This window comes from Scyliorhinus torazame, chromosome 2 (genome assembly GCF_047496885.1).
Source record: "Scyliorhinus torazame isolate Kashiwa2021f chromosome 2, sScyTor2.1, whole genome shotgun sequence".
Classification (NCBI taxonomy): Eukaryota; Metazoa; Chordata; class Chondrichthyes; order Carcharhiniformes; family Scyliorhinidae; genus Scyliorhinus; species Scyliorhinus torazame.
Window position 1 is genome coordinate 390812010 of NC_092708.1, and position 27419 is coordinate 390839428.

The 27419-nt window shown below is 42.6% G+C and overlaps 1 protein-coding gene across 8 annotated transcripts in view; it reads right to left on the minus strand.

Moving 5' to 3' along the window:
• The window catches only part of dicer1 (dicer 1, ribonuclease type III), a 178682-nt gene that overhangs the window by 113356 nt on the left and 37907 nt on the right, over positions 1–27419 (minus strand). For 4 of the 8 annotated variants that reach the window (XM_072494186.1, XM_072494190.1, XM_072494188.1 and 1 more), the window contains exons 2-7: positions 23596–23656; positions 12327–12425; positions 5936–6118; positions 4089–4251; positions 3340–3470; positions 3018–3152 (exon numbers count right to left, since the gene is read on the minus strand). In XM_072494186.1, the coding sequence (XP_072350287.1) occupies positions 3018–3152; positions 3340–3470; positions 4089–4251; positions 5936–6049 (543 nt within the window). In that variant the 5' untranslated portion in view covers positions 6050–6118; positions 12327–12425; positions 23596–23656. Of the gene's footprint in view, positions 1–3017; positions 3153–3339; positions 3471–4088; positions 4252–5935; positions 6119–12326; positions 12426–23595; positions 23657–27148; positions 27209–27419 lie in introns of those variants that run through there. The other 4 variants (XM_072494189.1, XM_072494192.1, XM_072494193.1 and 1 more) reach the window with 4 other exon arrangements.

Sequence of the window (27419 nt, forward strand, 5' to 3'; positions counted from 1 at the left end):
AAATGATACCTATTGGTCAGTCATTACTTCTGGGACGAAGTATCCTTTCCTCACAGTTTTACAAATTTATAAAATTTGTTTGGGGTTCTCGTTTGACGTCCTAACAAAAGTCAAGGTCTGGTTCAGTATCCTAACAACAGCAAGTAATTAGGGTAGCCTAATTTATTTATTTCTCAACAATGGCTGTCATTGGAGATATCAGTAACCGGTACTTTGATGTACAATGTTATGAAAAGCTGGAAGAAAGTAATGTCAGTATGAGTTTTGGCTATCCATTGATCATTAGTAAAATTGCAGCATTCGCAATATATAGCCAATGGCACCCAAGACATTCCATTTTAAACAAAAAAGGGGAAAAGAGAAGATTTGTTTGGGAACAGTGCACTGTACCATTAAGAGTTCAACACAAGCCAGCAGCAAACCAATCAATATTTTTCACTAGGAAATTACTGGTTTAAAAAAAAATTTGTAATTAATTTTTTAAATTAAAAAACAACAACAATTTAGAGTACCCAATTCATTTTTTTTCCAATTAAGGGGCAATTTAGTGTGTTCAATCCACCTACCTTGCACATCTTTGGGTTGTGGGGTGAAACCCACGCAGACACGGGGAGAATGTGCAAACTCCACACAGACAGTGACCCAGAGCCGGGATCGAACCTGGGACCTCAGCGCCGTGAGCAACAGGGCTAACCCACTGCGCCACCGTGCTGCCCTAGGAATTACTGTTAAGTGTACCTGAGCAAATATGCAATTTTAAAAATATTTCAACATTTTATGTTTAATCAGAGGAGACAAAAGAGCTGTTACAATTCTAACCAGATGTAATAAAAATTCAAACAAATACTTCCATAGCCTCTCCACCCACAGGGTTAGACAAATCAATCAAGCTGACAGGTTCAATAACACAAATGAATTCTCCTTTTAACAAAGAGCAGTAAGCGCAAATGAAGCCCAGAATCCTTTAGTCCGAGGACTTGCTTGCATCATGCCAAATGGAGGGGAGGCAGCAAGGACAAAAAGAAGAAACAGCTGTTGCACTTCTGTTATCAATTTTGGTTTTAAGCAATGTGAGCAGACTCACAGGGAAAGCCCAGTTACATTAAGAATTACACTTGTCTAGATTGATGCCATGCGGGAGGAAGCTGCATTCAACAGCACACTATAGGAATTCAGACACGCCTTTACATAAACATCAGATTCCCATGAGAATTTATGCACAAGATTCATTTAGCCAATTTAATTGCTTAGTTTGTACTCCAACAGGCAACTAAAGGGAAGCTATCCTGCTGAACGTGCTTGTTGTGTTTTGTTCCTACTCGGAGAATGCTGGTAATTAGAGTCCTCACTTTCACGATTTTTAAAAAACATTGTTTAAATGAGGCATTAAATAATGTTCATGCACTGTATGCACATAAGCAGGGACCAAGAAAATCAACATGGAAACGGTCCTTCTCAGTCACCTGATGGATTTTCTGAGCATCCCTCTTCCCATGTCGCATGAGGATTGCCATGTCAGAGGCAAAAGAATTACAACAACTTCCCACTAACAGGTGATGCGATGGAATGAAAGAGTAGGACGATAACCCATCACCCCCTGAAAAGCTTTACGATTTTACGACTTGACATGTACTGAGTCTCTGAAAGGCCAAGGTGATTCTTTAAGTCTTGCCATTCAACAAACCTTCAAACTGCAGATCTTACTCAACAAGGTGCAAATAATGCATTTGTCTTGCAGTTATGTCAAGAAGCACCTTAAGGTCAACTCAAGACAGAGGATACCTGGCAATATGGCCTCCAACATTAACTACAAGTTTTAAAAATTAATATATAATGCCTTCAATGTTTTCCCCATCTTTTCAAAGTAAACTCAAAACTGCCCCCTAATGATGCAAACAAAAAAGCGACTTTACAAATGGAGACCCCTGATGACTACCCAATGACCTCGGCCAGAAAGGCCAATACAGTATAGCTGCTAGCACCTTCAGCTCTCAAGAAAAAATGTAAAAACCCTCAGGGACAGCAGAAAAAACAAACATCACATCACAACACCTCAAAGAGCTAAGATTTAAATCTGTTTATTTTTACTCAGTTAATGCCCCCAATGGCGATAAGGCAGGAAAGTGAAGGTAAAAGATCAATCATGATCTTATTGAATGGTGGAGCAGACTCGAAGTGCCATATGGCCTATCCCGCTCATATTTATGTTCTTAATGCCCTCCATTCCAATGAGAAGCTTTAAAGCTTATGTTGTGGCTTACACAGATTATCTTTTGATTCAGCATAGTTAGAACATTGGGATCCAAACAAGTCACAGCAACATGGTTGATAGAACGCATGAGAAAACAAATGATTCCATCGCTAACCAAATTTAACTTGGGAGGGGGGGGGGGGGGGGAGGGAGGGAGGAGGAGGAGAGAGAGAGAGAATGTTCACAAGCTTGGATTATTTTGGAAAGACATCAAAAATTAAGACATCGAGGGGTCAGGCAGCTTTGGACAGAAGTGCAAAGGAACTTATATATCTGCATATTCTTTCCCCCAATATGGATTCCCACTTCCACATAGGAATGAAACAATGTAAACCTATCACACTCCAATTAATAATAATAATCGCTTATTCTCACAAGTAGGCTTCAATGAAGTTACTGTGAAAAGCCCCTAGTCGTCACATTCCAGCGCCTGTTCGGGGAGGCAGGTACAGGAATTGAACGCTGGTCTTGTTCAGCATACAAGCCAGCTGTCTTAGCCCACTGTGCTAAACCAGTCCCAATTAAACCTTCCAGGGTACCCCGAGGTTGCAATTAGAACTTGTCTAAGTTTGCACAGACAGATTCCATTAGAAATGCAGATATTAAAATGTTATTTATAATGGAAATTTAAAAGAACACAATATGACTTAAAAAGTATCAACTGAACTATGTCTGCAATGCTACATGAGAATTACACTTGGTCTTGCCACCCAGTGGGTAACGTTATGGCAGACATAGATGGTTAAATGAGAGCTAGTCATTATACCTTCATAATCTCCTGATAGGGATGTTCTTTAATTGCAAGATGACATTCATCAAACACCAGGAGGTTGATTTTGGAGAGGAAAAGGTAGCCCCTTTTCAAGATGTGCAAGAAGATGTGGCAAGTCATGACTAGCACCTATGTAGATAACAAAAATGAGGAGAGGAAAAATGGATAATCACAGTTCATATTTTGTGTAATAGTAACATATTTGCCTAGTTAATACACAGGGTATTTACAGTGCTGTTATTTTACGTCAAAACATATACAAACCCAGCATTCGGACTATGATCTCTAACAATATCATGAATCTGTGTTGAAATACCTGTTGTCCAATGAAACATTTGTGCCATTCTTTGCTTGCCCATGACTCAATGTTTTCCAAATTGGAATACTCCCCCACCTTCAGATCTGAATGGGTCTTGACAGCTGCTGCAAGCTGAGCCACAGAGGGTGCTGGAAGAGATGGTTTCAGTTACCCACTAGTGTCCTTCAGAGTACATGAAGAACAAAAATGATGCAATTTAAATAGAGGCATTTTCAGATTTACAGCGTTACCTGAACTAATTGCATCAGATAATATACAGTCCTAAGATTACCTGATTCACACAATACTGAAAGGCCCTAGGTTTGATCTTCCCTAAATATCTAAACTGGGACAACAGTGGGAACATTCCATATTGCTGCAGTATTCCAAAGCCCTCAATCCTGATTACTATCGTACTGAGCTACACACAGAGTTGTTGAGAGAGAGAGGGAGGGGGGGTTGGGGGGGGTTGCGGGTGTCCTGCAATTGAATATCTGCTGACAATTATTTGATGTACTCGATATAATCCACCAAGAAATTAATCCATACTCAAACACTTTCAGAAGGATTTGTCTGTTAATAATAACCCTGGGAATCTTTGCTCCTTCCTAGCTTAGGGATGCTGAGGCTGACACACTGAAATCACTTTATGGTTTGAAATTAAACACTGTTGGTTGACCATAATCAATTTGGAAATAAAGAGATTGAGCTTACAGTATTAAGTTCCTTTTCAGGTGGTTTACATGGTTATGTAGCACGATACTTACCGGAACTAACCAAAAACACAGTCCGCGATCCATTCTTGTTGAACTGTCCCCTGATCTGATGAGATAGTTCCTTTGTAAGTAGCACTGCAATGAAAGTCTTCCCTGAGCCAGTATTTAAACAAACTATAGTATTATGTTCCAAAGCTGCTTCTAGAAGTTCAACCTGAAAAAGATAATAATGCAATCAGTCCAGGAGCAAGATTAAAACTGCTGAAATACTAATCATTTTCCTTTCATCTTTCTCCCTTTCCCTACACCTGCATAGCAGTACATTGTGAAAAAGCCTGGTCAGCTACTGCAAGTGGCTCGTCAATCGGAGCGGGTATCACACAAATTAGCCCAATCGTGTCCCTAACAAATGCCTAGAGAGATGCACTTTCCAACAGAAGTCACGGGATGCAGAACCAGGAACAGTGATCTGGAATGAATTTTCCTACCTAGTTCAGGGAAATGAGGATCCTAACAGTTACGGACAGGAACTTTCTGGTCTATACGTGCCAATAACAGTTTCTTCATCAACTGAGCCACTGGAAGATCTAGGATACATCAGTTTCCTTGAAACCTATTGCCGTCACTGAGCCCAGCAGTATATGGTTAGGATTTTTGTCCTCCAAGCGACAATTGGGAACAGAAACACACACTAGCGGTTACTGCTGGTGGCACTGCGAAAAAAATTGAACTAGTGCAGGTGTATCCGTATCTAAGGAAGGATATGCTGGCCTTGGGAGGGGTCCAGAGGAGGTCCACAAGAATGACTCTGGGAATGAAGGCTTGTCATACGAGGGCCGGTTGAGGACTCGGGTCTGTACTCGATGGAGTGCAGATGAGGGGGATCTCATTGAAACCTACAGAATACCGAGGGGTCTAGACGTGGAGAAGCCTAGAACCCGAGGGCACTGCCTCAGACTGAAGGGATGATCCTTTAAAACTGAGATGAACTTCTTCAGCTAGAGGGTGGTGACTCTGTGGAACTCATTGCCACAGAAAGTTGTGGAGGCCAAGTCACCAAGTGTCTTTAAGACAAAAATAGATAGGTTCTTGATTAGGGGTTACGGGGAGAAGGCAGGAGAATGGTGATGAGAAACATATCTGCCATGGTTGAATGGCTGAGCAGACTCGATGGGCCAAATGGTCTAACTCTGCTCCTACAACTTATGTGGAGCAGCACATACCACAACTATCATTGTACATATACTGTACAAGTACCAATGACCCAAATGAACTTCTGACGCTACACATGAATCATGGCACATTAATATACAGTACTAAGGAATGTGGCAAATCTGTATCAGCGTAATTAAGTGCAAATTTGTATCTGGAAATGAAAACAAAGGCATGGAATAACTTACTTTAAAAATAGCACATTCCTTCGGAGAACCTGGAGGTGGTAAAGTTTCATTTGATCTTGCTCAATGCATTCAAATACAGCTCCCAGTTTATAGTTAGTCAAGTACTAAAAGTATATCACACAGCTACCCTTGGGGTTTTCTATACATGGGTGCTCACGTTGAAGTCATATTTCGTGGGTTGGCCTCTTCCCACAAGAACGTTTTCAAAGTAGGCAGTGTTTAAACTTGCGTTACATGGTTCTGTCTAAAGCGCATATTTGTGCGAGTGGAGCATATTATTCTGGGGAACAGATTAACCCTACAGTGAGCTTCTGACTTCTGATTTTGTTATTGCGCAGGAAGGGGGGAATAGGGTTGGAAGGAATTAGGATGAAATCATAAAATTTATAGCTGAACACATATTTGCTGTGTTGTGAATTCTAAGTTAAAGGGCAAACACTGATCTGAGCAAGTCCAACAACACCTACATATGCTTACCATTCTTCAAAAAACACAGACCTGATATTTCCTTGGTGTAAAAATGTTATCATGGATTGCTTCCTGCTGCCACGGCAGTCCAAAAAAGGGACCCATTGGTGATGAAGCAGGTGTCATGAGCTGTAATCCTGCCATGTTTAGGTTTCACAATGCGGTCTTTTCATTCATCCACTGTTTCTGTCATTTCATATGTTCCAGCAAAACCTGAGAAGTAACCAACCACAAAGAGTAATGTTTTGTGGTCTAAAAGAAAGCTCCTTTGCAATTCCAGGACACCAAATGCAAACTTCAAAATTGAGAAGTACAGTTTTATTTGACCCTAATTGTTTCCCCTCTCTCCAGATGTTGACTCTTGCTAGAAAATGATTCCAGAAACAACATCACCCTCCAATACTTGGCGAACTGGCAACTGTCATTCTTTTATGCAGAGACCGAGTAATCAATGGTGGGAATCACAGCCAAACCAAATCTCAACCTTAGCCAACATCTATACTGTGTCAGTTTTTGCAGCCAAGTTCAAGTGATCCTTTCTGGACTTCCTCTCTTCTTCCTGTGGTCCACAGGCTACATTCCAGGGACAAAGTACAATTTTTAGCCCACTTATCACTACTTTCCCTCAACACCATCTCGCTCTAAATCTCAAGCTAGCTCGATTGATGACAGAATGGTGGAACCCTCTCTCCTACAGTCCACAGACTCCGTGCAAAAAGCAAGAACAGCAGTATGCCCTATGCAATTTTCTTTTAATCCTCAGACTTCACTTCTATCTCTGCATCAGCGCTTCACAGAATGTCCCAATTAACCATGACCTTTAAAAAAAATGCCAGTACTGAGGTAGTATGAAAAAGAGATTATTCTAGCATCACTGGCATGGAACAGCCCTATGTTCTATGCCCAGGAAGAGCCCAGGGGCTTGATTAGCACAGTGGGCTAAACAGCTGGCTTGTAATGCAGAACAATGCCAACAGCATGGGTTCAATTCCCGTACCGGCCTCCCCGAACAGGCGCCGGAATGTGGCGACTGGGGGCTTTTCACAGTAACTTCATTGAAGCCTACTTGTGACAATAAGCGATTATTATTATTATGTACTGGGGACACAACTAAACTACTGAGGACATAATTGGACTTTCAGGAGCCCAATATATAAAGTCCCACAAAAGGGAGGTGCATAAAAGTGGAGTCTTGTGGAATTAGTAACAAAACTGCCATGGCTATTTGCAAGTGCCTTCCTTATAACATCAGGTTAAGTTCTGGAACTTAGAACAATCTTCAACGTGTTGGAATCACAGAGTGCTACCGGTGTTCAAGTTTATGACCCAAATTTTAACCATACTGCATGTAAATTAATTTCTTCTAAATTAAATGGGTTCATCTGCTGCAATCTGTGCTCAATGCAAACAATGTACTACCATTGAAATTGTAACAACCATAACAATCTTGGACCTCCAAGTCCCACTTAAACCTTGCCTGCTCCAGCAAAAGAAAAGTTCAATTGTTACAGTATCTTCGTAACTTCTCATTATTCAACGGTTGACTTTTTATGTATGAGGATAAAGCCCAGCCTCACCATGTGAGAATGGATAAAATTTCTGAGCACATGTGAGGAGCAGTGCTAATAATCAATAAGCGTATAGTGGATTGTATTCAGCAGGCGGCTGGAGGCACTCAGTCCCTTGTGAAAGCATACATATTGGCTCTATGTAACATTATTGCAAACCATATTTTCATGATACTTAGTTTTAACACTTTCATCATGCCGTGGTTATTTCTAAAATTAACCTCTCGTTAGGACCAAACATGTTAGCAATTACTTAGATATTAATCCATCGATCTAACACTACCATTTTAATTAAATAATTCATCTGTTCAGTTAAAGTAACAACTCTATTACAATAACAAAGGGGGGTGTCACAAACATGTTAAACATTTTTGGTGGTGATAATCAACAGAAAATTATTACTTTCAAGATTTTAAAAATAAAATATGTAAAATGCACAGCAATGTGAACAGCACCTAAAAAGAAAACAGCACTCCTTCAATAGATTTGGTTTTAAGGTGATGCATCTGACTTTACCCTTCCTGAAGCTTTTTTTAAGAATAAAAAAAAGTTTAAAACAAATAGTTTTTTAATCAAATAATTCTCCCATCAGCCTCTAGATTCACATGAATCCGAGATCACTACAAATGGAGATCCATATTTGAAATGAATGTAGATTGCACTGCCAGTTAGGATTGTGTGGGCTGTAAAATCATTTAACTGAAAGCGGTTCCATTCATTTAAAAAAAATGTTGTTAAAGCTGCAGTCTACTTTGGCCAAGTTATTCTAACCTGGTATGGATAACTAGAGAGGATTATTGAAATAATGTGAGGAATGTTAAAAGAAAAACACCAGTGTATTGTATCAGGCACAGATTCCGTCATCCCCCAAATCCACATCCACTTTACCCAAAATCCCACATTTGAATTCCTCCAATCAGCTTTCTACCCTTGCTGCAGTAACAAAGGGGCATTCAGGCACAAATGAAATCCGATGTGACTGAGTAAGGTAAACTGTCCCCTTTTGTCCCGCTCAATTTGTCTGAACAAAGGGACCTTGGCGTGTTTGCCCATAGATCTCTGAAGGCAGAAGGGCAGGCTAATAGAGTGGCGAAAAAGGCATATGGGACACATGCCTTTATCAATCAAGGCATAGATTATAAAAGCAGGGAGGTCATGTTGGAGTTGAATAGAACTTTGGTGAGACCACAGCTGGAGTCTGGTGTGCAGTTTTGGTCGCCACATCAGAGGAAGGATGTGATTGCACTGCAGGGGGTGCAGAGGCGATTTACCAGGATGTTGTCTGGGATGGCACATGAGTTATAAAGAGAGAGGTTTGGGTTGTTTTCGCTGTAGCAGAGGACATTGAGGGGCGACCTGATAGAGGTGTACAAGATATTGAGGGGCATGGACAGGGTGAATAGGGAGCAGCTGTTCCCCTTAGTTGAAGGGTCAGTTACGGGGGGGTGGGGGGGAGAACAAGTTCAAGATCAGGGGCAGGAAGTTTAGGGGGGATTTGAGGGGAAATCTTTTTACTCCGAGGATGGTGACGGTCTGGAATGCACTACCTGCGAGGATGGCAGAGGCGGGTTGCTTCACATCCTAGATGAGCACTTGGTACGTCATAACATTCAGGGCTAAGGGCCAAGTGCTGGCAAATGGGATTAGGTAGGCAGGCCAAGAGTTTTTCATGCGTTGGTGCAGACTCGATGGGCCGAAGGGCCTCTTCTGTACTTATATTGTTCTGTGATTCTGTCTGCAGCCTTTGGCACAGTTGCCCACTTAGGTCTTTCTCCAATAGCTCTCCATCGTTATACAACTAGATGGCACTCTGTTCTCCTGATTCCATTCTTATCTACCCAACCAAAGCCAACTATTTCCTGAAATGGCTCCTCTTCCCATTCCCACAATTACCTCTGCGGGACCTCCTTGGCCACCTGCTGTATCTCATCTACATGTTTCCTTTTGATGATACAATTCGAAAGTACATCAGTTTCCACATACAAATCAAGATGGGGACATGATCTAACTAAATAGCAGAACAGGTTTAAGAAGCTGTGTGGTCTATTTCTGCCCCTGGATTCCTAAGTGGTCACTTCACTTTTGCAGATGCCAAGTGATTAATGTGCGTTTCCAAAGCATGCCAGATTCCCATATTCAGTTTATTTAATACAGACCATTTTGTTAACGGCCCAACCCACCACGTTACTAGAAATTGGCCAGTAAAAGCAAATGAACATGCTTACAGGACAGCGAAACATAATAGATTATCTAGAATGGACCCAAGGTTTGTAATAGCTCAGTCAGGCACAAGTCACGAGTGTAATAAAATACACCCCACTTGTCTGGGCAAGTGCAGCTCCAACAACACTCAAGAAGCTCGACAGAGTTTTCTTTATTTGAACAGTACAAAGGTGCATCACCAGTGCAACTGGACACTATGCTCCAAATGTGGTATGGCTGGTATTATGGAAATGCTTGTCCTCATTTTAAACAGCTTGCATTTTGCAAGTTTTACTCGATAATCATCACTCAAAACGTAAGTCCCTTATAGCCCGAAACAGGAAAATTTATAATAAGAGAACAGGAGATAGTAGAACAATTAAACAACTCCTTTAGTTCTGTCTTCACGGATGAAAATAAATAACTTATGCTAAGGAATATAGGACCTAGTGAGAATTGAAGAAAAATTGTATTAGAAACATTGTGGAGAAAGTAATAGGAATTAAAGTCCCTAAATCCCCAAGGCATGATAAGCTGCATCCCAGGGTATTAAAGGTGGTGGCCATGGCAGATGTTGGTTGTCATCGTCCAAAATTCTGTATATTCTGAAACAGACCCAGCAGATTGGAGGGTTGCAAATGTAACCTCACTATTTAAAAAAGGTGGCAGAGTGAAAACAGGGAATTACAGACCGCTTAGCCTAACATCAGTCCTAACAAAAATGCTATTATAAAGGATGCACTAATAGGACACTTAACGGGATTAGGCAAAGTCAACATGGATTTACATGGGCGGCAGGGTAGCACAGTGGTTAGCACTGTTGCTTCACAGCGCCAGGGTCCCAGGTTCGATACCCGGCTTGGGTCACTGTGTGTGGAGTCTGCACGTTCTCCCAGTGTCTGCGTGGGTTTCCACTGGGTGCTCCGGTTTCCTCCCACAGGTTCTAAAAGACATGCTGTTGGGTAATTTGGACATTCTGAATTCTCCCTGTGTACACTGTAACAGGTGCCAGAGTGTGGTGGCTTGGGGCTTTTCAAGTAACTTCATTGCAGTGTTAATGTAAGCCTACTTGTGACAATAAAAACATTTTACAAAAGGGGAATCATGTCTGACAAACCTGCTGGAATTTTTGAGGATGTAACTAGTAGAATAGATATGGGTGAAGTGGTGGATGTGGTGCATATGGATTTTCAGAAAGCTCTTGATAAAGTCCCACATAAGAAGTTAGTGTGCAAAATTAAAGCGCATGGGATTGGGGGTGATGGTATTGATTGAGAATTGGGTAGCAGACAGGAAACAGTTGAATGAAATGGGTCTTTTTCGAAGTGGCAGACAGTGACTAGTGGGGTTCCACAGGGATCAGTGCTTGGACACCAGCTATTCACAATAAACCAACGATTTGAATTTTGAAGCAAAAGTAATCTTTCCAAATTTGCTGGTGACATGAAACTTGGTGGAAAGGTGAAGAGAATGTTAAGAGGTTTCAAAGTGATTTAGACAATGAGCAAATGCATGGCAATTGCAGTATAACATGGATTAAAAGTGTAGTTTTCCACTTCGGATGGAGAAACAGAATGGCAGAGTATTATTTAAATGGTGATAGATTTGAAATATTGATGTACAAAGGGAACTAGGTGTCAGAGCTCACCAATCACTGAAAGCAAGCATGCAGGTACAGTAAATAGTTGGAAAGGCAAATGGTATCTTGACCTTCATTGCAAGAGGGCCTGAGTACTGGAGCAAGATGTTTTATTGCAGCTGTGCAGAGCCTCGGTGAGACCACATCTGCTGTAATGTGTGCAGTTTTTGCCTCCTTAAGGATGTACTTGCCATAGAGGGAGTGCAGCAAAGGTTCACCAGGCGGATTCCACGGATGGCAGGATTGTTATACAAGGTGAGATCAGGTTGATTGAGCCCGTGTTCAATGGAATTTAGATTAATGAGGGGGATCTAATTAAAATGTATAAAAGTACTGACAGCGCTGGCAGACTGGATACAGGGATGTTGTTTCCACTGGCTGGGGTGTCTAGAACAAGGGATCATAGTATCAGGAGAGGGGATAAGTCATTTAAGGCAGAGATGTGGAGAAATTTATTCACTCAGAGGGTGGTGAGCCTGTGGAATTTTCTACCGCAGCAGGCTGTGGAGGCAACATCACTGAATATGCTTAAGAAAGAAGTAAATAGATTTCCAGACTCTAAAGGGATCGAGAGATCCGGGGAGAGCACTAGAGTAAGGCGTTGAGACAGAGGACCCATAGTGATCATATTTAATGGCGGAGCAGGCTAGAATATCCAAATGGCCTACTCTTGCTCCCATTTTTTATGATCAACTGTTGTACCACATTGCCCAAGCATTGAAAATGACACTTCCACAAGCCTTTTGAAAGGAGGTTTTAAACTGGAACCTCGGTTGGTTTTTATCTCAGAACATTGCTGCCTCAGTACTTATAAATATAAATCTAGTCCTCTTATCCCAAAAGCATATTTCATTTTAGTGTTTTCTGCGGATCAACAATTTATCCGGCAAATAAAAAAAATTCAGAAATGCAAAGACATGTCTCAGAGATATCTTTCAAACCCTGAACTAAGTGTCAGTGCAAATTCAGCTTAATTATCCATGTTCCAATTCTGCTCCTTTTTGCCACTTACAGTTTCACAGACGTCTACATTTGTCCTGTTTGTGTTAAATGTTAGCATTGTGAGATCTGTACCCTTGGCGTAATCACATCATTGTTCAACATTCAATTCCTGGTTTGATAGGGAAATGAAAAAGTAAAAGGGAAAATAAAGTTAATTAACTATAAATACTAGAAGCCAAAAAGTTATAAACAGACAAACCAAACAATTTTCACTTTTTAAAATATTTTTTGTCACCTATTCGCATTGTTTTACATCTATAACATATATTCTCCGAGATGTGGGTGGCACAGTGGCTAGCACTGCTGTCGCACAGCACCAGGGGCCCGGGTTCAATTCTGGCCTTGGATAACTGTGGCGTTTACATGTTCTCCCAGTGTCTGCGTGGGTTTCCTCCCACAGTCCAAAGGTGTGCAGGTTAGGTGGGGTTGCGGGGATAGAGCAGGGAGTGGGCCTAGGTAGGGTGCTTTTTCAGACGGGGATAGAGCAGGGAGTGGGCCTAGGTAGGGTGCTTTTTCAGAGAGTCAGTGCAGACTCGATGGGCCTAATGGCCTCCTTCTGCACTGTAGGGATTCTGTGGATTCTATGAAGTGAGGCGCAACAAAAGCAAAAATGTACTGGAAAAACTAGCTATCCTCAAGAGTGGCCAAGTCGTCTAGACCAGGCATAGTCAAACTCGGGGGCACGACCCGCAGGCGGGTGTCAGGAGGGTCACGGAGCAGTCCGTCGCGACGCTCCCGATCGCGCAAATCTGAGCCCAACAGCCGGCTGTTAATAACGGCAGCTGCAAGCGGCCTTCAAAAAGGCCGCGAACATGTAAAAAAAATGCGGCCGCACCGCGCATGCGTGCAAGATAACTATGCGCGTGCGCGCCGATGATTGGGCATGCGCAGTGCGGCCGCTTTTTTAAAAAAAACGGCCGCAGCTTTTTGTTTTACAAGTTCGGGGCGGTTTTATTCATTTATTTTATTCATTTTATTCTTTTTTTTTACAAGTTCGGGGGGGGGGTTTATTTGATAAAATTGAATAGGAAAAAAAAATGCAGAACTTTGGACAGATGAAGACTCCATACTTTCCGCCACCGGAAAGCTTCACCTTCATCCAACAGGTTCCATTGGAGGAGCGTGTATGAGGGCCAAAGGGACCCGAAACCATTTCCTCCATTTTTGTCAGCAAACAAGGTGAGAGAAAATGGTGGGTCGCGCAGGTCAGCCAGCATGGGCCGTGAAAGTCGGCCGGAGTGGGTCGCGAAGGTTGGCCGGTTGGTAAAAATGGGTCCCCAGAAAAAATGTTTGAAGAACACTGGTCTAGACTTGCATCCCAAGTTGCTGAAGGAAGAGTGGAGAAAGTGAAATCCATAACCTTCCCATCTTCCCCATGTAAGAAAAAGGAGGAAGTGTCAGAGGACTAGCGAGTGGCAAAGAAAGGGTGCAAGGACATTCCTAATAATTACAGATTAGTCAGTTTATCTTCGGTGTTGAGTAAGGTTTTAGAAAGAATAGGTTGGTTGCGGGGGGGGGGGGGGTTGTGAAATACAACAAGCACTTGAGAGGTTTGAGTTAATTAAGGACAGACAACACGAGTTGGTAAAAGGCAGATAGTGCTCAACTGATCTAATTTAATTTTTTGATTAAATAACAAAGTAAGATAATGAACGGAATACATTGGATGTTGTCTATATGCATATATGCATTTTATTAATGTATTTAAAAAGCTGGTTAACAGAATGAGGCTCATGGAATAGGAGGGACAGTATCAGCTTGGACAAAAAAAGTTGGCTGAAGAATAGTGGTGAAAAATGGTCACGGTTTAGACTGGAAACACTTATGTTTTTCAAGGGTCAATGCAAGGACTGTTTTTTTCGATATATACAAATAACTTGGATATTGGAATTCAAAGTTCGATTTCAAAACTCAGGTGATACCAAATTTGGGGGTGTGACAAACAGTGAGGATGATAACCAATTGAGTGCTCAGGAGATAAGATAGACTAGCTGGATGGGCAGACAAATGGCAGAGGAAATTTTAAAAAGTTGAGGTGAATTTTGGAGGAAGAATTGATGAAATGGCACTGTTCTAAGAAGTGTACGCTACAGGTACAAAGAGCCCGGAGGGTTCAAGTACATCAATCTTTAACAGAGACATAGAATTATGCCATTTGGCCCTTCAAATTTGCTCGTCCATTCAACAATATCATGGCTGATCTTCTGTCTCAATGCCATACACTAGCGCTCTCTCCAGACTCCATGACTTAAGAATTCAGAAATAGATTTCTCTTTATTAAATATATTCAGGTTTCTGTGGTAGAGAATTCCATAGGTTTACCACCCTCTAAGTGAAGATATTTAGAATCATAGAATCTCTGCAGGGCAGAAGGAGTCCATTTGGCCCATCAAGTCTGCATCGACCCTCTGAAAGAAAGAGGCCACCCACACCTGCCCTATCCCTGTTGTCATGTGAGAGTACCTTCAAGAAATGGGTGTTTATAAATGGGTATGTGTATAAATATCTGTAAGTGAGAGTACCTTTAAGAAATGGATGTTTATTACTGCAGTGATGTCAGAGTGTGGGTGTACCTGGGCTGCCTGTCAGCTTTTTACTTTTGCTTTAGGCGGTTTGCTGCAGGGCGTGTTTTAGTTTCGTTTTCAGTGTGGGAGTTGAAGCCAGACAGAGCAGCTAAATTGATCTCTCTGCCATGAAAAGACTATCTCTTGATCATTTGGTGAATTCAGAATTATAAATGTTTTCAGTAGTGAATGTAAACCTAATGGGCTTCTGTTGAAAGGTGTTTCTTCTGTCTTCTGTACATTGTTTGGGAATTTATTAAGGATTACTTAGTGTTGCATTCTTTGGGGGTTGTATTTGAGTTAATGGTTGCTAAGATGTTCACTGTATGTTTCAAAAAGGTCAACTTGAGTTCACAGAATAAACATGGTTTTACTTAAAAAAATACTTTTCCATTTCTGCTGTACCGCACCTGTAGAGTGGGCCGTGTGCTCCCCACACCACAATCTATTAAAAGTTGTGGGTCAGGTGAACTCCATGATACACTTTGGGGTTCTCTAAACCCTGCCCATAACAATGTAACCCCACCTAACCTGTACATCCCTGGACACTTGAGGGACAATTGTATCATGGCCAATCCACCTAACCTGCACATATTTGGACTGTGGGAGGAAACCGGAGCACCTGGAGGAAACCCATGCCGACACAGGGCGCACACAGTCACCCAAGGGCGGAATTGAACCCGGATCCCTGGCGCTGTGAGGAAGCAGTGCTAAACACCGTACCACCCATTTCTACTTATCTCAGTTCTAAATGGCCTACCAAGTATCCAGAGGCTGTGACCCCTTGCTCTCGACCTCCAGTAAGAAGAAATATCATTCCCACATCCAGCCCTGTCAGAAATCTATACATTTTAATTAGAGCCCCTCTCAAGATCCCCTCTCATTCTTCTAAATTCCAATGAACACAGGCCCAGTCAACCCGATCTCACCTCATATAACAGTCCTGATATCCTAGGAATCAGTCTGGTGAACCTTTGCTGCAATCCCTTTATGGCAAGTATATCCTTTCTTGCATAAGGAGACCAACAAGCCACAATCCACCAGGTGTGGTCTCCCAAGGCCCTGTACAGCTGCAGTAAAACATCCTTGTTCCAGTACCCAAGTCGTCTTGCAATGAAGGCCAACATACCATTTGCCCCTTAGTGTTTTTTTAAAAATTTGTTCATGGGATGAGGGCTTCACTGGCTGGGCCAGCATTTATTGCCCTTCCTTAAATTCCCTTGAGTGGGGGTTAAGAGTCAGCCACACAAATTTTAAGATTAACAGATGACAAAGTATATTACAAATTACAATGGTCTCATGAGGCACATCGATTGGCTGTGGTCAAATACACACACTGTTATGAAATCAATCTTTGGTAATGGGCATTAGCATTTTCCCTACTACCAACATTAGGCTGACTGGTTTATAATTCAGTTTTCTCTCTGCGTCCCTTTTTAAATATTGGGGTTAAATTAGCTACCCTCCAATCTGCAGGAATTATTCCAGAATCTATAGAATCTTGGAAGATGACCACCAATGCATCCACTATTTCTAGGGCCACTTGCTTAAGTGTCCTGGGATGTAGGTTATCAGGTCCTGGGGATTTATTGGCCTTCAATCCCATCAATTTCCTCCAAACCATTTCTCTACTCTTACCAATTTCCTTCAATTCTTCCCTCTTACTAAATCCTGTTCTCCCCAGCATGCCTGGTATGTTGTGTCCTCTGTGAAGACAGACCAAAGTAAGTATTCAGTTGGTCAGCCATTTTTGCTCCCTATTTTAAATTCCCGGTTTCGGACTGTAAAGGACCTACATTTGTCTTCACCAACCCTTTTCTCTTCACATACCTATATATACTTTGACAGTCATATTTTATATTCCCCCCAAGCTAACTCTCGTGCTCTATATTTCCCTTCTTAATCGATCCCTTGGTCCTCCTTTTCCGAATTCTAAACTGCTCCCAGTCCTCGGATCTGTTGTTTTTCCTGACCAATTTGTATGCCTTTTCCTTGGATCTAATACCAGCTCTAATTTCCCTTGTAAGACATTGGCCACTTTTCCAGTTTTAATTTTGTCAGACAGGAATGAATAATTGTTGCAGTTCACCCATGCGCTCTTTGAATATTTACCATTGCCTATTCACCATCGTCCCTTTAAGTAATGTTTCCCAATCCATCATCGGCAGCTTCCGCCTCATACCATCGTAGTTTCCTTTTATTATGATTCAGGACCTTAGTCTCAGAATCATCTACATCACTCTCTATCTGGATGAAAACTTCCATCATATTATGGTCTTTCATCCCCAAGGAGTCTAGCACAACTAGATCACCAATTATTCCTTTCTCATTACACAATATCCAGTTTAGGATGGCCTGTTCTCTAGCCGGTTCCTCAAGGCATTTGTCCAGAAAACCATCCCCTTCACACTCCAGGAATTCCTCCTCTATGATATTGTTACTAATTCGCCCAATCTATATACAGATTAGCAGTCACCCATAATTACAGATGTTCCTTTATCACATGCATCTCTAACTTCAAGTTTAATGCCATTCCCAATATCAACATTACAGTTTGAGGGTCTATATACAACCCCCACCAATGTTTGTGCCCCTTAGTGTTTCTCAGCTCTACCCATACTGATTCCACATCGTTTTCTCTATAACCAGCAATGCAACTCCACTGCCTTTCCTTTTTGTCTGTGCTTTCTAAATACTGAATACCCCTGGTGTTACTTCCCATCCCTGATCACCCTGCAGCCATGTCTATATAATCCTGACTTTATCACACCCATTTACATCTATTTGCACAAAGGCTCCAACAATGTAGAGGCATAGAAAACAGTCTCACTCTGCAACAAATCAATCAAGGATTGACCAAACCCACCACTATGTACACCGCCACTCAATTCCTCCGATTTTAATGCTCCAAGGGAAAAAAAAAGGGACCCACAAAAACGCCCCAATCTCAAGGAATAGTTAGAAGGAATCCAGTCCTCCTCAAGATACATAATCTGCCTGGGCCATTGATGGAGATCATATTTCACATAATTGACTCAATATGGCTTTTCCTAGTACACCTTCACTTCCACCATGCTGCCACCCTGATGCTCAAGCGATCCACAGCCTAGGCTCTGGCCAGGGCATGATGACTCAATATGATCGGCCACCTCCAACCCCTCATGACAAGCATAGAGAAGACAATAATATAGTGCCACTGTTCGGAGGGCCCAACTGGCCTCAGGCCTCGATACACTGTGCTCTGTTGAACCTGATACACCAACCTCCAGATTAAAATGACTAAAGCATGGCAGCCAATTTTCAAACTCAATCGGGAACTTGCCTCCCACTTTCCGCTAGGGACCGGGTTCATGGACATTCCTCGTCAGGCCACTACCTCCCGAACCTGTCAGGATAGATGACGCACCATACAGCAAAATCTCAACCAATTGAAAGTGCGCTGTAGAAAACAAGGGTTCTCTCCTGTGCCTCCACCATTCTCCTATGGATACCTTGCAATTCCTCAAAGTGAGCTCCAACGACCTGCACCACGGGGCCAAGATCGTTATCCAGAACAACAAAGTCAATGGCGATCATCATCCTGATGCACGCATCATCGCTGAAGCGAAAGCCCGCTCACTAGCAACAACGCCACTGCACAAACTAGGTACCACCCGAGCCCACTTTAACCACCATGGTCAAACGAGGATTCTCTACAATTTAATTCCGCTCCTTATCACAAATTGTTGTGTAATTTCAAGAAGGAATTAGATATAACTCTTGGGGCTAAAGGGATCAAGAGATATTGGGAGGGGAGAGGGGAGGCAGAATAAGGTATTGAACTTGATGATCAGCTATGATCAGAATGGATGGCAGAGCAGGCTCAAGGGCCGAATGGCCTCCTCCTGCTTCTATTTTCTATGTTCCTAAAACTCCAATCAAGATCAACGAGAGACATAGTACAAGATATAGATCCCAAAACAAAAGACAAACTTGAAATGTGCACTACTAGGATAAAGGATTAAAAACAGGTAGAGCCAAAGCTCACGAAAACGCAGCCACTCCCGTGCATACATCCCCCCCCCCCCCCCCCCAACACCTTATTTCTAATGCTTACCACTACAAATATAAATCCCTTAAAATTACCTTTGTTTTCCTAATACTTGAAAATAAACTTTCAGGTCTTCAGGGATATGGCGGGAACTAAACTGCTCTACAAAGCATTGGCATGGACCTGATGAGCTGAATGGCCTCTTTCTGAGCCTCAGTGACTCATTTTTGTGAACTAGCCTTCATCTTTCAAAGACATTTGGCCTATTGCAGTTATGCTGGCATTAACCATTCAATTTTATTTACTTTCCTCTGTTCTATCCAGATGCTTTCATATTTTCCAACTTCAATTGCTCATCTATGTCCTTTTAAAATCATAGCTTCTGACTCAAGAAATACATGTGATGAAGCATCCCATGTTCTAATTATAGTGAAAACATTATACTTAATTACCCCCTTTATTCTGCTCATGCTAAGGCAGAACCAAGTTATCAGTTTTATTCTGCTCATGCTAAGGCAGAATCAAGTTATCAGTTTTCGAACCTTAGAATTAACCTTTGACTTAACTTTCTGAAATGTTGCATGTAAAAATGCATGTTTTCTTTTAGCCGCAATCACTCATTTCTTCCAGTGTATCTTTTCTGTAGCTGTACCATCACTCTCCTGCCTTCTCTTCTGTCTAATAATCCCTCAGACTTTAGGAGCATAAGACTTCAAAGGAGGAGTTGGCAATTGAGCCCTTCAAACCTGACACATCATTCAATAAGGTCATGGCTGATCTGATTGTGGTCTTAAACTTTCCTGTCTGCCCCCATAACCCACGACTCTCTTCTCTATCAAAAATCTATCAAACTCATCTTTGAATAAATTCAATGACCAGTCTATTCGCTTCTCTCCATCTTGAAACGGAGACACTTTTCAACTGTGTCCCCTCTAGTTCCTCCACAAGGATGAAACATCCTATTTTATGTAATTTCAGATTTTATAAACAATTTTATGCCATACTAATATTTGATTTGATTTCATACAGAATGATATTAGTGACCTCCACAGCCACCTAGTACCTCTAAACTAAGGCTTAAGAATTATAACGAGAAAACATTTTCTAGGAACTATACCACTGTTACAGTACAAACATGAATCATAACCACTTTCAAAATAGTTTCTTACGTAATCACTGTCAGAATTACAAAATTAAAATGCTTTCAAAATAAAGAGTTAAGTCTTCCGGTGGCAGCATGCAGAGAGCAGTCACACCAGAGGTAGCTCCCGCCAGAGTACTTTGATTTTCAATTGTGTTTTGGGGGTGATTTGGAGTGGAGCCTGGGATTAGAGTCCCACGTAAAAGGAATGTCCAAGAAGTACAAAACCAGGCAGCAGAAAAGTAAATAATTGTCGTCGGACTTCGAGACCTTAGTCTGCTGAGAAAATGCTGGAGGTTCCTGCTGTGACTGTGGCCACTCTGCTAACCTCCGGGATGATCATAGGCATCTTGGCGGTGGAACTTGAAATAACGACAGGCTGTCTCGAAGAACCTCGACAGAGGAATCGAAGGGGCCCTGTCCCCTATTCGTGCAGCCTTGGCAGAAATGAACCAGACGGTAAAGACACAAGGCGTGGTGCTACAAGACGTGGTCTTTCGAGGCAGAGTGACCAGACTACCTCCCTGGAAGCAGAGATGGCACAGGTGGCCAGGAATAACAAGGCACGAAGGGTCAAGGTGGACGATCTGGAGAATCATAGGGCTGCCAGAGGGTCTGGTAGGTACAAACCTTTATTTTTTAAAATACATTTAGAGTGCCCAATTCATTTTTTCCAATTAAGGAGCAATTTAGCGTGGCCAATCCACCTACCCTGCACATCTTCGGGTTGTGGGGGTGAAACCCACGCAAACACGGGGAGAATGTGCAAACTCCACACGGACAGTGACCCAGAGCTGGGATTGAACCTGGGATCGCGGCACCTGAGGAAGCTGTACTAAACACTGCGCCACCGTGCTGCCCGGAAAGTCCAAACCTAACAAATTATATGGTTCAGACGTTTGGGAAGATGGTGGGGGAGGGTGGAATAGCATCCACTCCCGAATTGGGCACCACAGGTCGCTCAGGTGAACCACCGTGAGCGATCATGGAGCACTTTTCAGTTACAAAGAAAAGAAAAGGTTCCCGCAGCAGGCAAAGACCCACCGGGACTATAGATGGGAGGACCACGCCATTAGGATGTGGGGGGGAAGCTGGCTAAGTGGCGCCCAACATTCAACAAGGCCGTGGCTGTGTTTGTGTTGTGCAGGAATAATGTTTGATTTGGCGTGGTATACCCTGCGTGCCTCCGAGTAACTTACAACTCGAAACATTACTATTTTAATGCACCAGAGGAAGCAGAAGCATTTGTGCAGAAGCAAGGACTGGGATCAAGCAAACTGTGAATGAGTCTGTTGGGAGATGTCTGTTTGGGGGTGGGCATGTGATATTTGGAATTTGTTGGGGTCCTTTTGGTGTTTGCACTTGTATTTTTACTGTGGGTTTGTGGGATGGGTATTGTTCTTTCTTCAAATATTAAAGTTGGATATGGGTGGGGGGCTGGTTGGTGTTTTGGTTAGTTGTTATGTTTTTACTCTGAGCATGGGTCGTCCGGCTAGCTGTAACTGCAGCTCGTACTGTGAGAAGTTTAAGGATGATCTTAAGATTTTTGTTTTGGGTTAAGGATGGGGGAGGCGGCCGTGACTTTGTTTGCCTTGTCGCTGTTTGCTCGTTTATTTGGGTGTGGTTTGATGGGAGGTGGTGTGGGTGGGTGGGGGGGAAAAAAGAGGGTCGGTTCTCCGACGGTGGCTGTAACATTTTACTTTGTTGTTCGGATGGGGGATTTGGAGGCCATCGTGGGTGGGCCTGGCTTCGGCTCTGAATAGTTGCTGGACTGCCCCACATGGTGGGAATCACGGACTCTGGTTCGGGAAGGGGTGTGGGGGGGGGGGGGAGAGAAGAGGGGCAGTGGTAGACTATATGGTTTACCTGGTCGCTTGGAATGTAACGGGGTTGAACGAGCCCGGTAAAAGGATCGAGGGTGTTTGCGCACCTCAAGAGTTTGAATGCGGATGTGGTGTTTTTGCCGGAGACCCATTTACGGATCAAGGATCGGACAACTGGTTGGGACAAGTATTGCATTCAGGATTTGATGGGAGGGTCCAGGGCTGTGGTTTTGGGCAGCGGGGAATCGAACCTGGGATCCTGGCGCTGTGACGCCACAGTGCTAGCCACTTGTGCTACCATGCTGCCCGGGAGGCAAGAGATAATCTCCTATAAGGCATATAAAGAGAACAGTGAAAGGGTGGAGAGGCAGAGGTTGGTGGATTCCATCCTTGACCGCCAGTACTCACTTGCCCCAACACCAGAGCTGTTGGCGAGCAGGAGGAAATTGCTTGGGTGGAGGACTCTGCTTCCGCCCAGTTCTTCGTCCTGGTCGAGTGACCATACGGAGTTTTAGAGTTATGAGGGGGTCGGCAGAAGGGCTCTACTGGAGATGGTAGCCTTTCATTTCCTATTTCTGTGAGTAGGTCACCGTCAGATGTGGGGGGCTGATGGTGTTGGGAGGGAGAAGTTTGAAATTGTATTTATTCTGTGTTGTGGTTATACTGTGTTATAATGAAAAAATGTCACGATAAAAATATATATTTTAAATATTTCAGTTAATGCACCTCAGAGCAGTGTTAAGAAAGTAAACTGCCCAGTGTTAACACTGCCACTAAGCTGACTTAGTGCAAGAGTACCAGTATGCACGAGAGAATTTGCACAGAAGGCAAAATGTTTGTTTCATACTATGCCACAGGATCCTCTTCGCAACTATCAGTACCACCAATAAAAGGGCAGCACGGTTGCACAGTGGGCGCCACGGTAGCAGTGGTTTGTACTGTGGCTTCACAGCGCCAGGGCCCAAGGCTCGATTCCCGGCTTGGGTCACTGTCTGTGCGGAGCCTGCATGTTCTCCCCCTGGCTGTGCGGGTTTCATCCGGGGGCTCCAGTTTCCTCCCTCAAGTCTCGAAACACGTGCTTGTTAGGTGAATGGGACATTCTGAATTCTCCCTCAGTGTACCCGAACAGGCGCCTGAGTGTGGCAACTAGGGGATTCTCACAGTGGCTTAATTGCAGTGCTAATGTAAGCCTACTTGTGACACTAATAAAGATTATTAAGCTATGTAAGTCCCATACTTTTAACCTTCATATTGAGCTCAATACGTTCTATCTGGACAAGGCACAAATTTGGAAACCCAAAATGTTAATCGCAATGTTAGGTGGTTCATTGTTCAAGGACAGGATGTTGTAAGATTTTGGACTAACCAATACTCCACATGCCAATGCCAACACAGCAGTTGAGCCCTATAGTTAATGGGCCATATCTTTCGCAGAGTGGCAATCAGTGGTGGATTGCCACTCCATACCAACTTATCTGCACTAAAATTCTTAGGTTTTTGTCTTGCCCAATCTTCCTGACTCAGGCCGGGTGAGATTCAAGCAGCACAGCAGTTCCCTGGCTCCAGCGCGAAATGCTCAAGAAGCAGAGTGAAGGAGAACACACCCGTTTTTTTACAGGTGAGTTTAAATGTTCCATTGAAAACTACATCCAGGGTCAAGGTAAGCCGCTGGGAAGCCAGGAAGTTAGGGGTCATTGTGTTGTCAGTAGCCATTGACATACCTCGAACATTGATGTGTTGCTGGTTTGAGTCCAAGGCAGACCGTCTTTGAGCAGGAAAAACCTAAGAAAAGAACAACACAATTACACATTACTCCCACTGAAGGGCTGCCTTCCTGCAATTTGGGTATTGATGCGATTTTGATGGAAAATTAATAAATATGTTTAGCAATCAAATTATTACATTTGCTGGTTTGGTCAAGAGATGGAATTGGATAACATTGTAACATAAACAAAATATTAGCTTAGCTTAGTAGTAGCACTTTCATCTTATTCAGAAGGTCTAGGCTTCAAATTCAATACCAGGTCCTGAACACACAAACGTAGGCAGTACTGAGGGAGCACTACAATCCCTTTCAGATGAGACACTAAACAGAGGTTCTGGTTGATTTATGACAATTCAATAAACAACAGAATTCCCCTGAAGTCTTGGCCAACATGTACCCCTAAACTAACTACCATTATAGATTAACAAGCCGTTCTCTCATTGAGACCATTTTCTGCCTGAAACCAATGACAGAAATTCATTGGCTGTAACGTGCTTTTGGAGTGAAAGCATCAAAGTGCATGGCAACAACATTATGAATAAAACTAAACTTAAATACCATCTGAATCTGCACTCGAGAAAGTGCTACTGGAGAGTTTACTGCCCAATGCTGCTTTAAGCATCTATAGCCTCAGGAACACTATACAGATTAACTTGACATGCCTTTTAACCAACAGCGTGGCTTTGTGTAAACTAGTGGATGTTAGGCCTCTAAGATCAGTGACAATTCTTTTAGCTCTTGGACTGCAGCAAGGTAGCACAGTGGCAGCACTGTAGCTTCACAGCACCAGAGTCCCAGGTGTGATTCCCGGCTTGGGTCGCTGTCCGTGAGGAGTTTGCACGTTCTCCCTGTGTCTACTTCGGGTGCTCCGGTTTCTTCCCACAAGTCCCGAAAGACGGCCGTTAGGCGAATTGGACATTCTGAATTCTCCCTCAGTGTACGTGAACAGGCGCCAGAATGTGGCGACTAGGGGCTTTTCATTGCAGCGTTAATGTAAGCCTACTTGTGACAATAAAGATTATTAGTATTATTACTGGCTGGCTCAAAGAAAAGCTCCCAGCCTCTAAACTAAGCCACATTCTAAATTGCCAGCTCATACAGACACACAAATAAAGACTTCAATTTAAATCAGCACAGTTTTAACAGTACATTAAGTGTACAATCAAACTAAAATGCTAAATACCATCTCATACAAACGTACCACTTATTCTGTTTTCTTTCCATTCACCCTTTCCTTACTCACTCATTGTGCTTTCAGTTTAACCTTATACCAATACAGTATCTCCTCAATATTTAAGTTCAAAAGATTTCAATAGCCTTTTTCCTCGGATGGTGATGTCTAGCACGAGGGGACATAGCTTTAAATTGCGGGGAGATAGATATAAGACAGTTGACAGAGGTAGGTTCTTTACTCAGAGTAGTAAGGGCGTGGAATGCCCTGCCTGCAACAATAGTGGACTCGCCAACACTAAGGGCATTCAAATGGTCATTGGATAGACATATGGATGATAAGGGAATAGTTTCACAGATCGGCGCAACATCGAGGGCTGAAGGGCCTGTACTGCGCTGTAATGTTCTATGTTCTATTCCTTGCCTATTCTCCAGGGTGGAGGGAATTACCAATTGAATAGTTAATACTGGCTTCAAACTCAGTCAATAAAATTAAAGATTTGCCGAAGATCAAGACATCAAAACCACTAAACCGTTGATGCATCTTCCCACACACTCGTGCTGACCCCCACTCCCCCAGAAGGGCAGGATGAGAAACTTCATCTCAATTCTGCTGGTGTTAAGACTGTATTTGTAACTCTTCCCTCATTAAATAACCGGGAAAAAAAGCATCCTTCAACTAATTTCCAGCACTGATCATGTGACTGTCGGAAACGAGACTGATTTTCTTCCCTTTTCTCCTTCCCCATGATGAAAGTTTTTCAAAAATAATTTCAACGGATCCTTTAAGCCACAATGAAACCTAATCAATCACAATCCTGGACTGAATTTGATAAACATAAAGCAAAATATTAAAGGGTGCATCATAATATTAGACCATTCATCCCCTCAAGTCTGTTCAATACAAAAGTACAGGAACAACTGACCAAAGAGCCTCCTTGTAGCTGAAATTTCCACAGTTAACAAATGCATTGTAAATCTGGAAACACAGGTTGTATGCGTTGGAGCTGACCCCTGGAAGACTTGTGACTTTAAAGAACTGATGGGAGTCTCAAAACATCCTCACATTAGGGCTAGCAGCCAGATGTGAGGTTTTATCTACTTTGCACCAATTCAGGTCAGTCTCACTCCACCCAAAGCACAATAACTTGCATTTATATGGTACTTTTAACATAGTAAAATATCCCATGAGATGTAGGAACAGAATTAGGCCATTCGGCCCATCAAGTCTGCTCCATCATTCGATCATGACTGACATTTTTCTCATCCCCATTCTCCTGCCTTCTATCCAAAACCTCTGATCCCCTTATTCATCCGGTCTATCTGTCTTAAAGACACTCCGTGACTTGGCCTCCACAGCCTTCTGCTGTGGAGTTTCATAAGAGCATTATTAAACAATATTTGACACATTGCCACATAACATGCTATTTGCACAGATGATCAAAGGTTTGGTCAAAGAACAAGGTTTTTAAGAAGCATCTTAAAAGGACAGAGATGAAGAAGTTTAAGGAGGGAATTTTAGAGCCCAGAACCTAGTCAGCTAGAACACAGAACATAGGACAGTGCAGCACAGTACACGCCCTTCGGCCCACAATGTTCTGCCGACCACTTATCCTAATCTAAGGTCAATCTAACCTACATGCCTTCAATTTACTGCTGTCCAAGCACAGACTTCACCAGTATGGCATTGTACAATTAACTTTTCTGTGACCTAGTGATGTCCATCCTGGTGTGAAAGTAAAGTCAGTTTTGCATTATGGATCTAGTCCCAAAGGAGCTGGATTTTAGGTCCCGATAATGCTGGTGTCAATAGTGTATATTCATTCAAGTTTCTCAAACTTGGGTCCGAAGCAGCCAGGTCAACCTCTGCCAGATCCGCTAAATTCAACAGCTCGGAAATACACTTTCGAAACATTCCACTACCACGATACAAATAAATTGGGCACTATCTGAGCAAGTCCAGTTTAGGAAGCATTCACTACAGCATATATATCTGTAATGTATTCTTTTGCGTGTATTGAAGATTAAATTAATTTTGTTACTGATGCGCCGTCTATATCAGACAAGATACATGCACCACGTTCTGAATTTACAAAGTTATGCCAAGGCATTTTCTCACAATCCCTATGGATTATTCACAGAATAGATTTTTAAAATCGAATAAACACGGATTCAGAAAAACACCAACAAGTCCATCACACGCCACGGCTCTACCCTTTAAGAGGAAAGTGGGAGGTGGGAAAAGACACACTATTGTAGTACCAAATTGCTCATAAAACCCACATTGTGTACATTTGCATGCCACACTTGAGATCAGAATGGAACAAGTGGAAAGGTACCTGAGGTACAATTTTTGTTCCCAGTGCACTTCATCCTTCCCCAGCTGGGCACAAGAACACTGCCCCATCCAGTCGCAGCGCAGCATTTCACAGGTAGCTTAACTGTGGGAGAAATACCATGGCTTTTCTTGGCAGAGTATTAATTAAAAACTAAGACTTATTTTAAAAGCAACACAAACAAAAATGCAGTGCACTGTAGGCCTTCATATGAAAGATAACTTTTAACCAGACAGACCACATACCAAAAACTATGTCTATCAAGTTCAAGTGG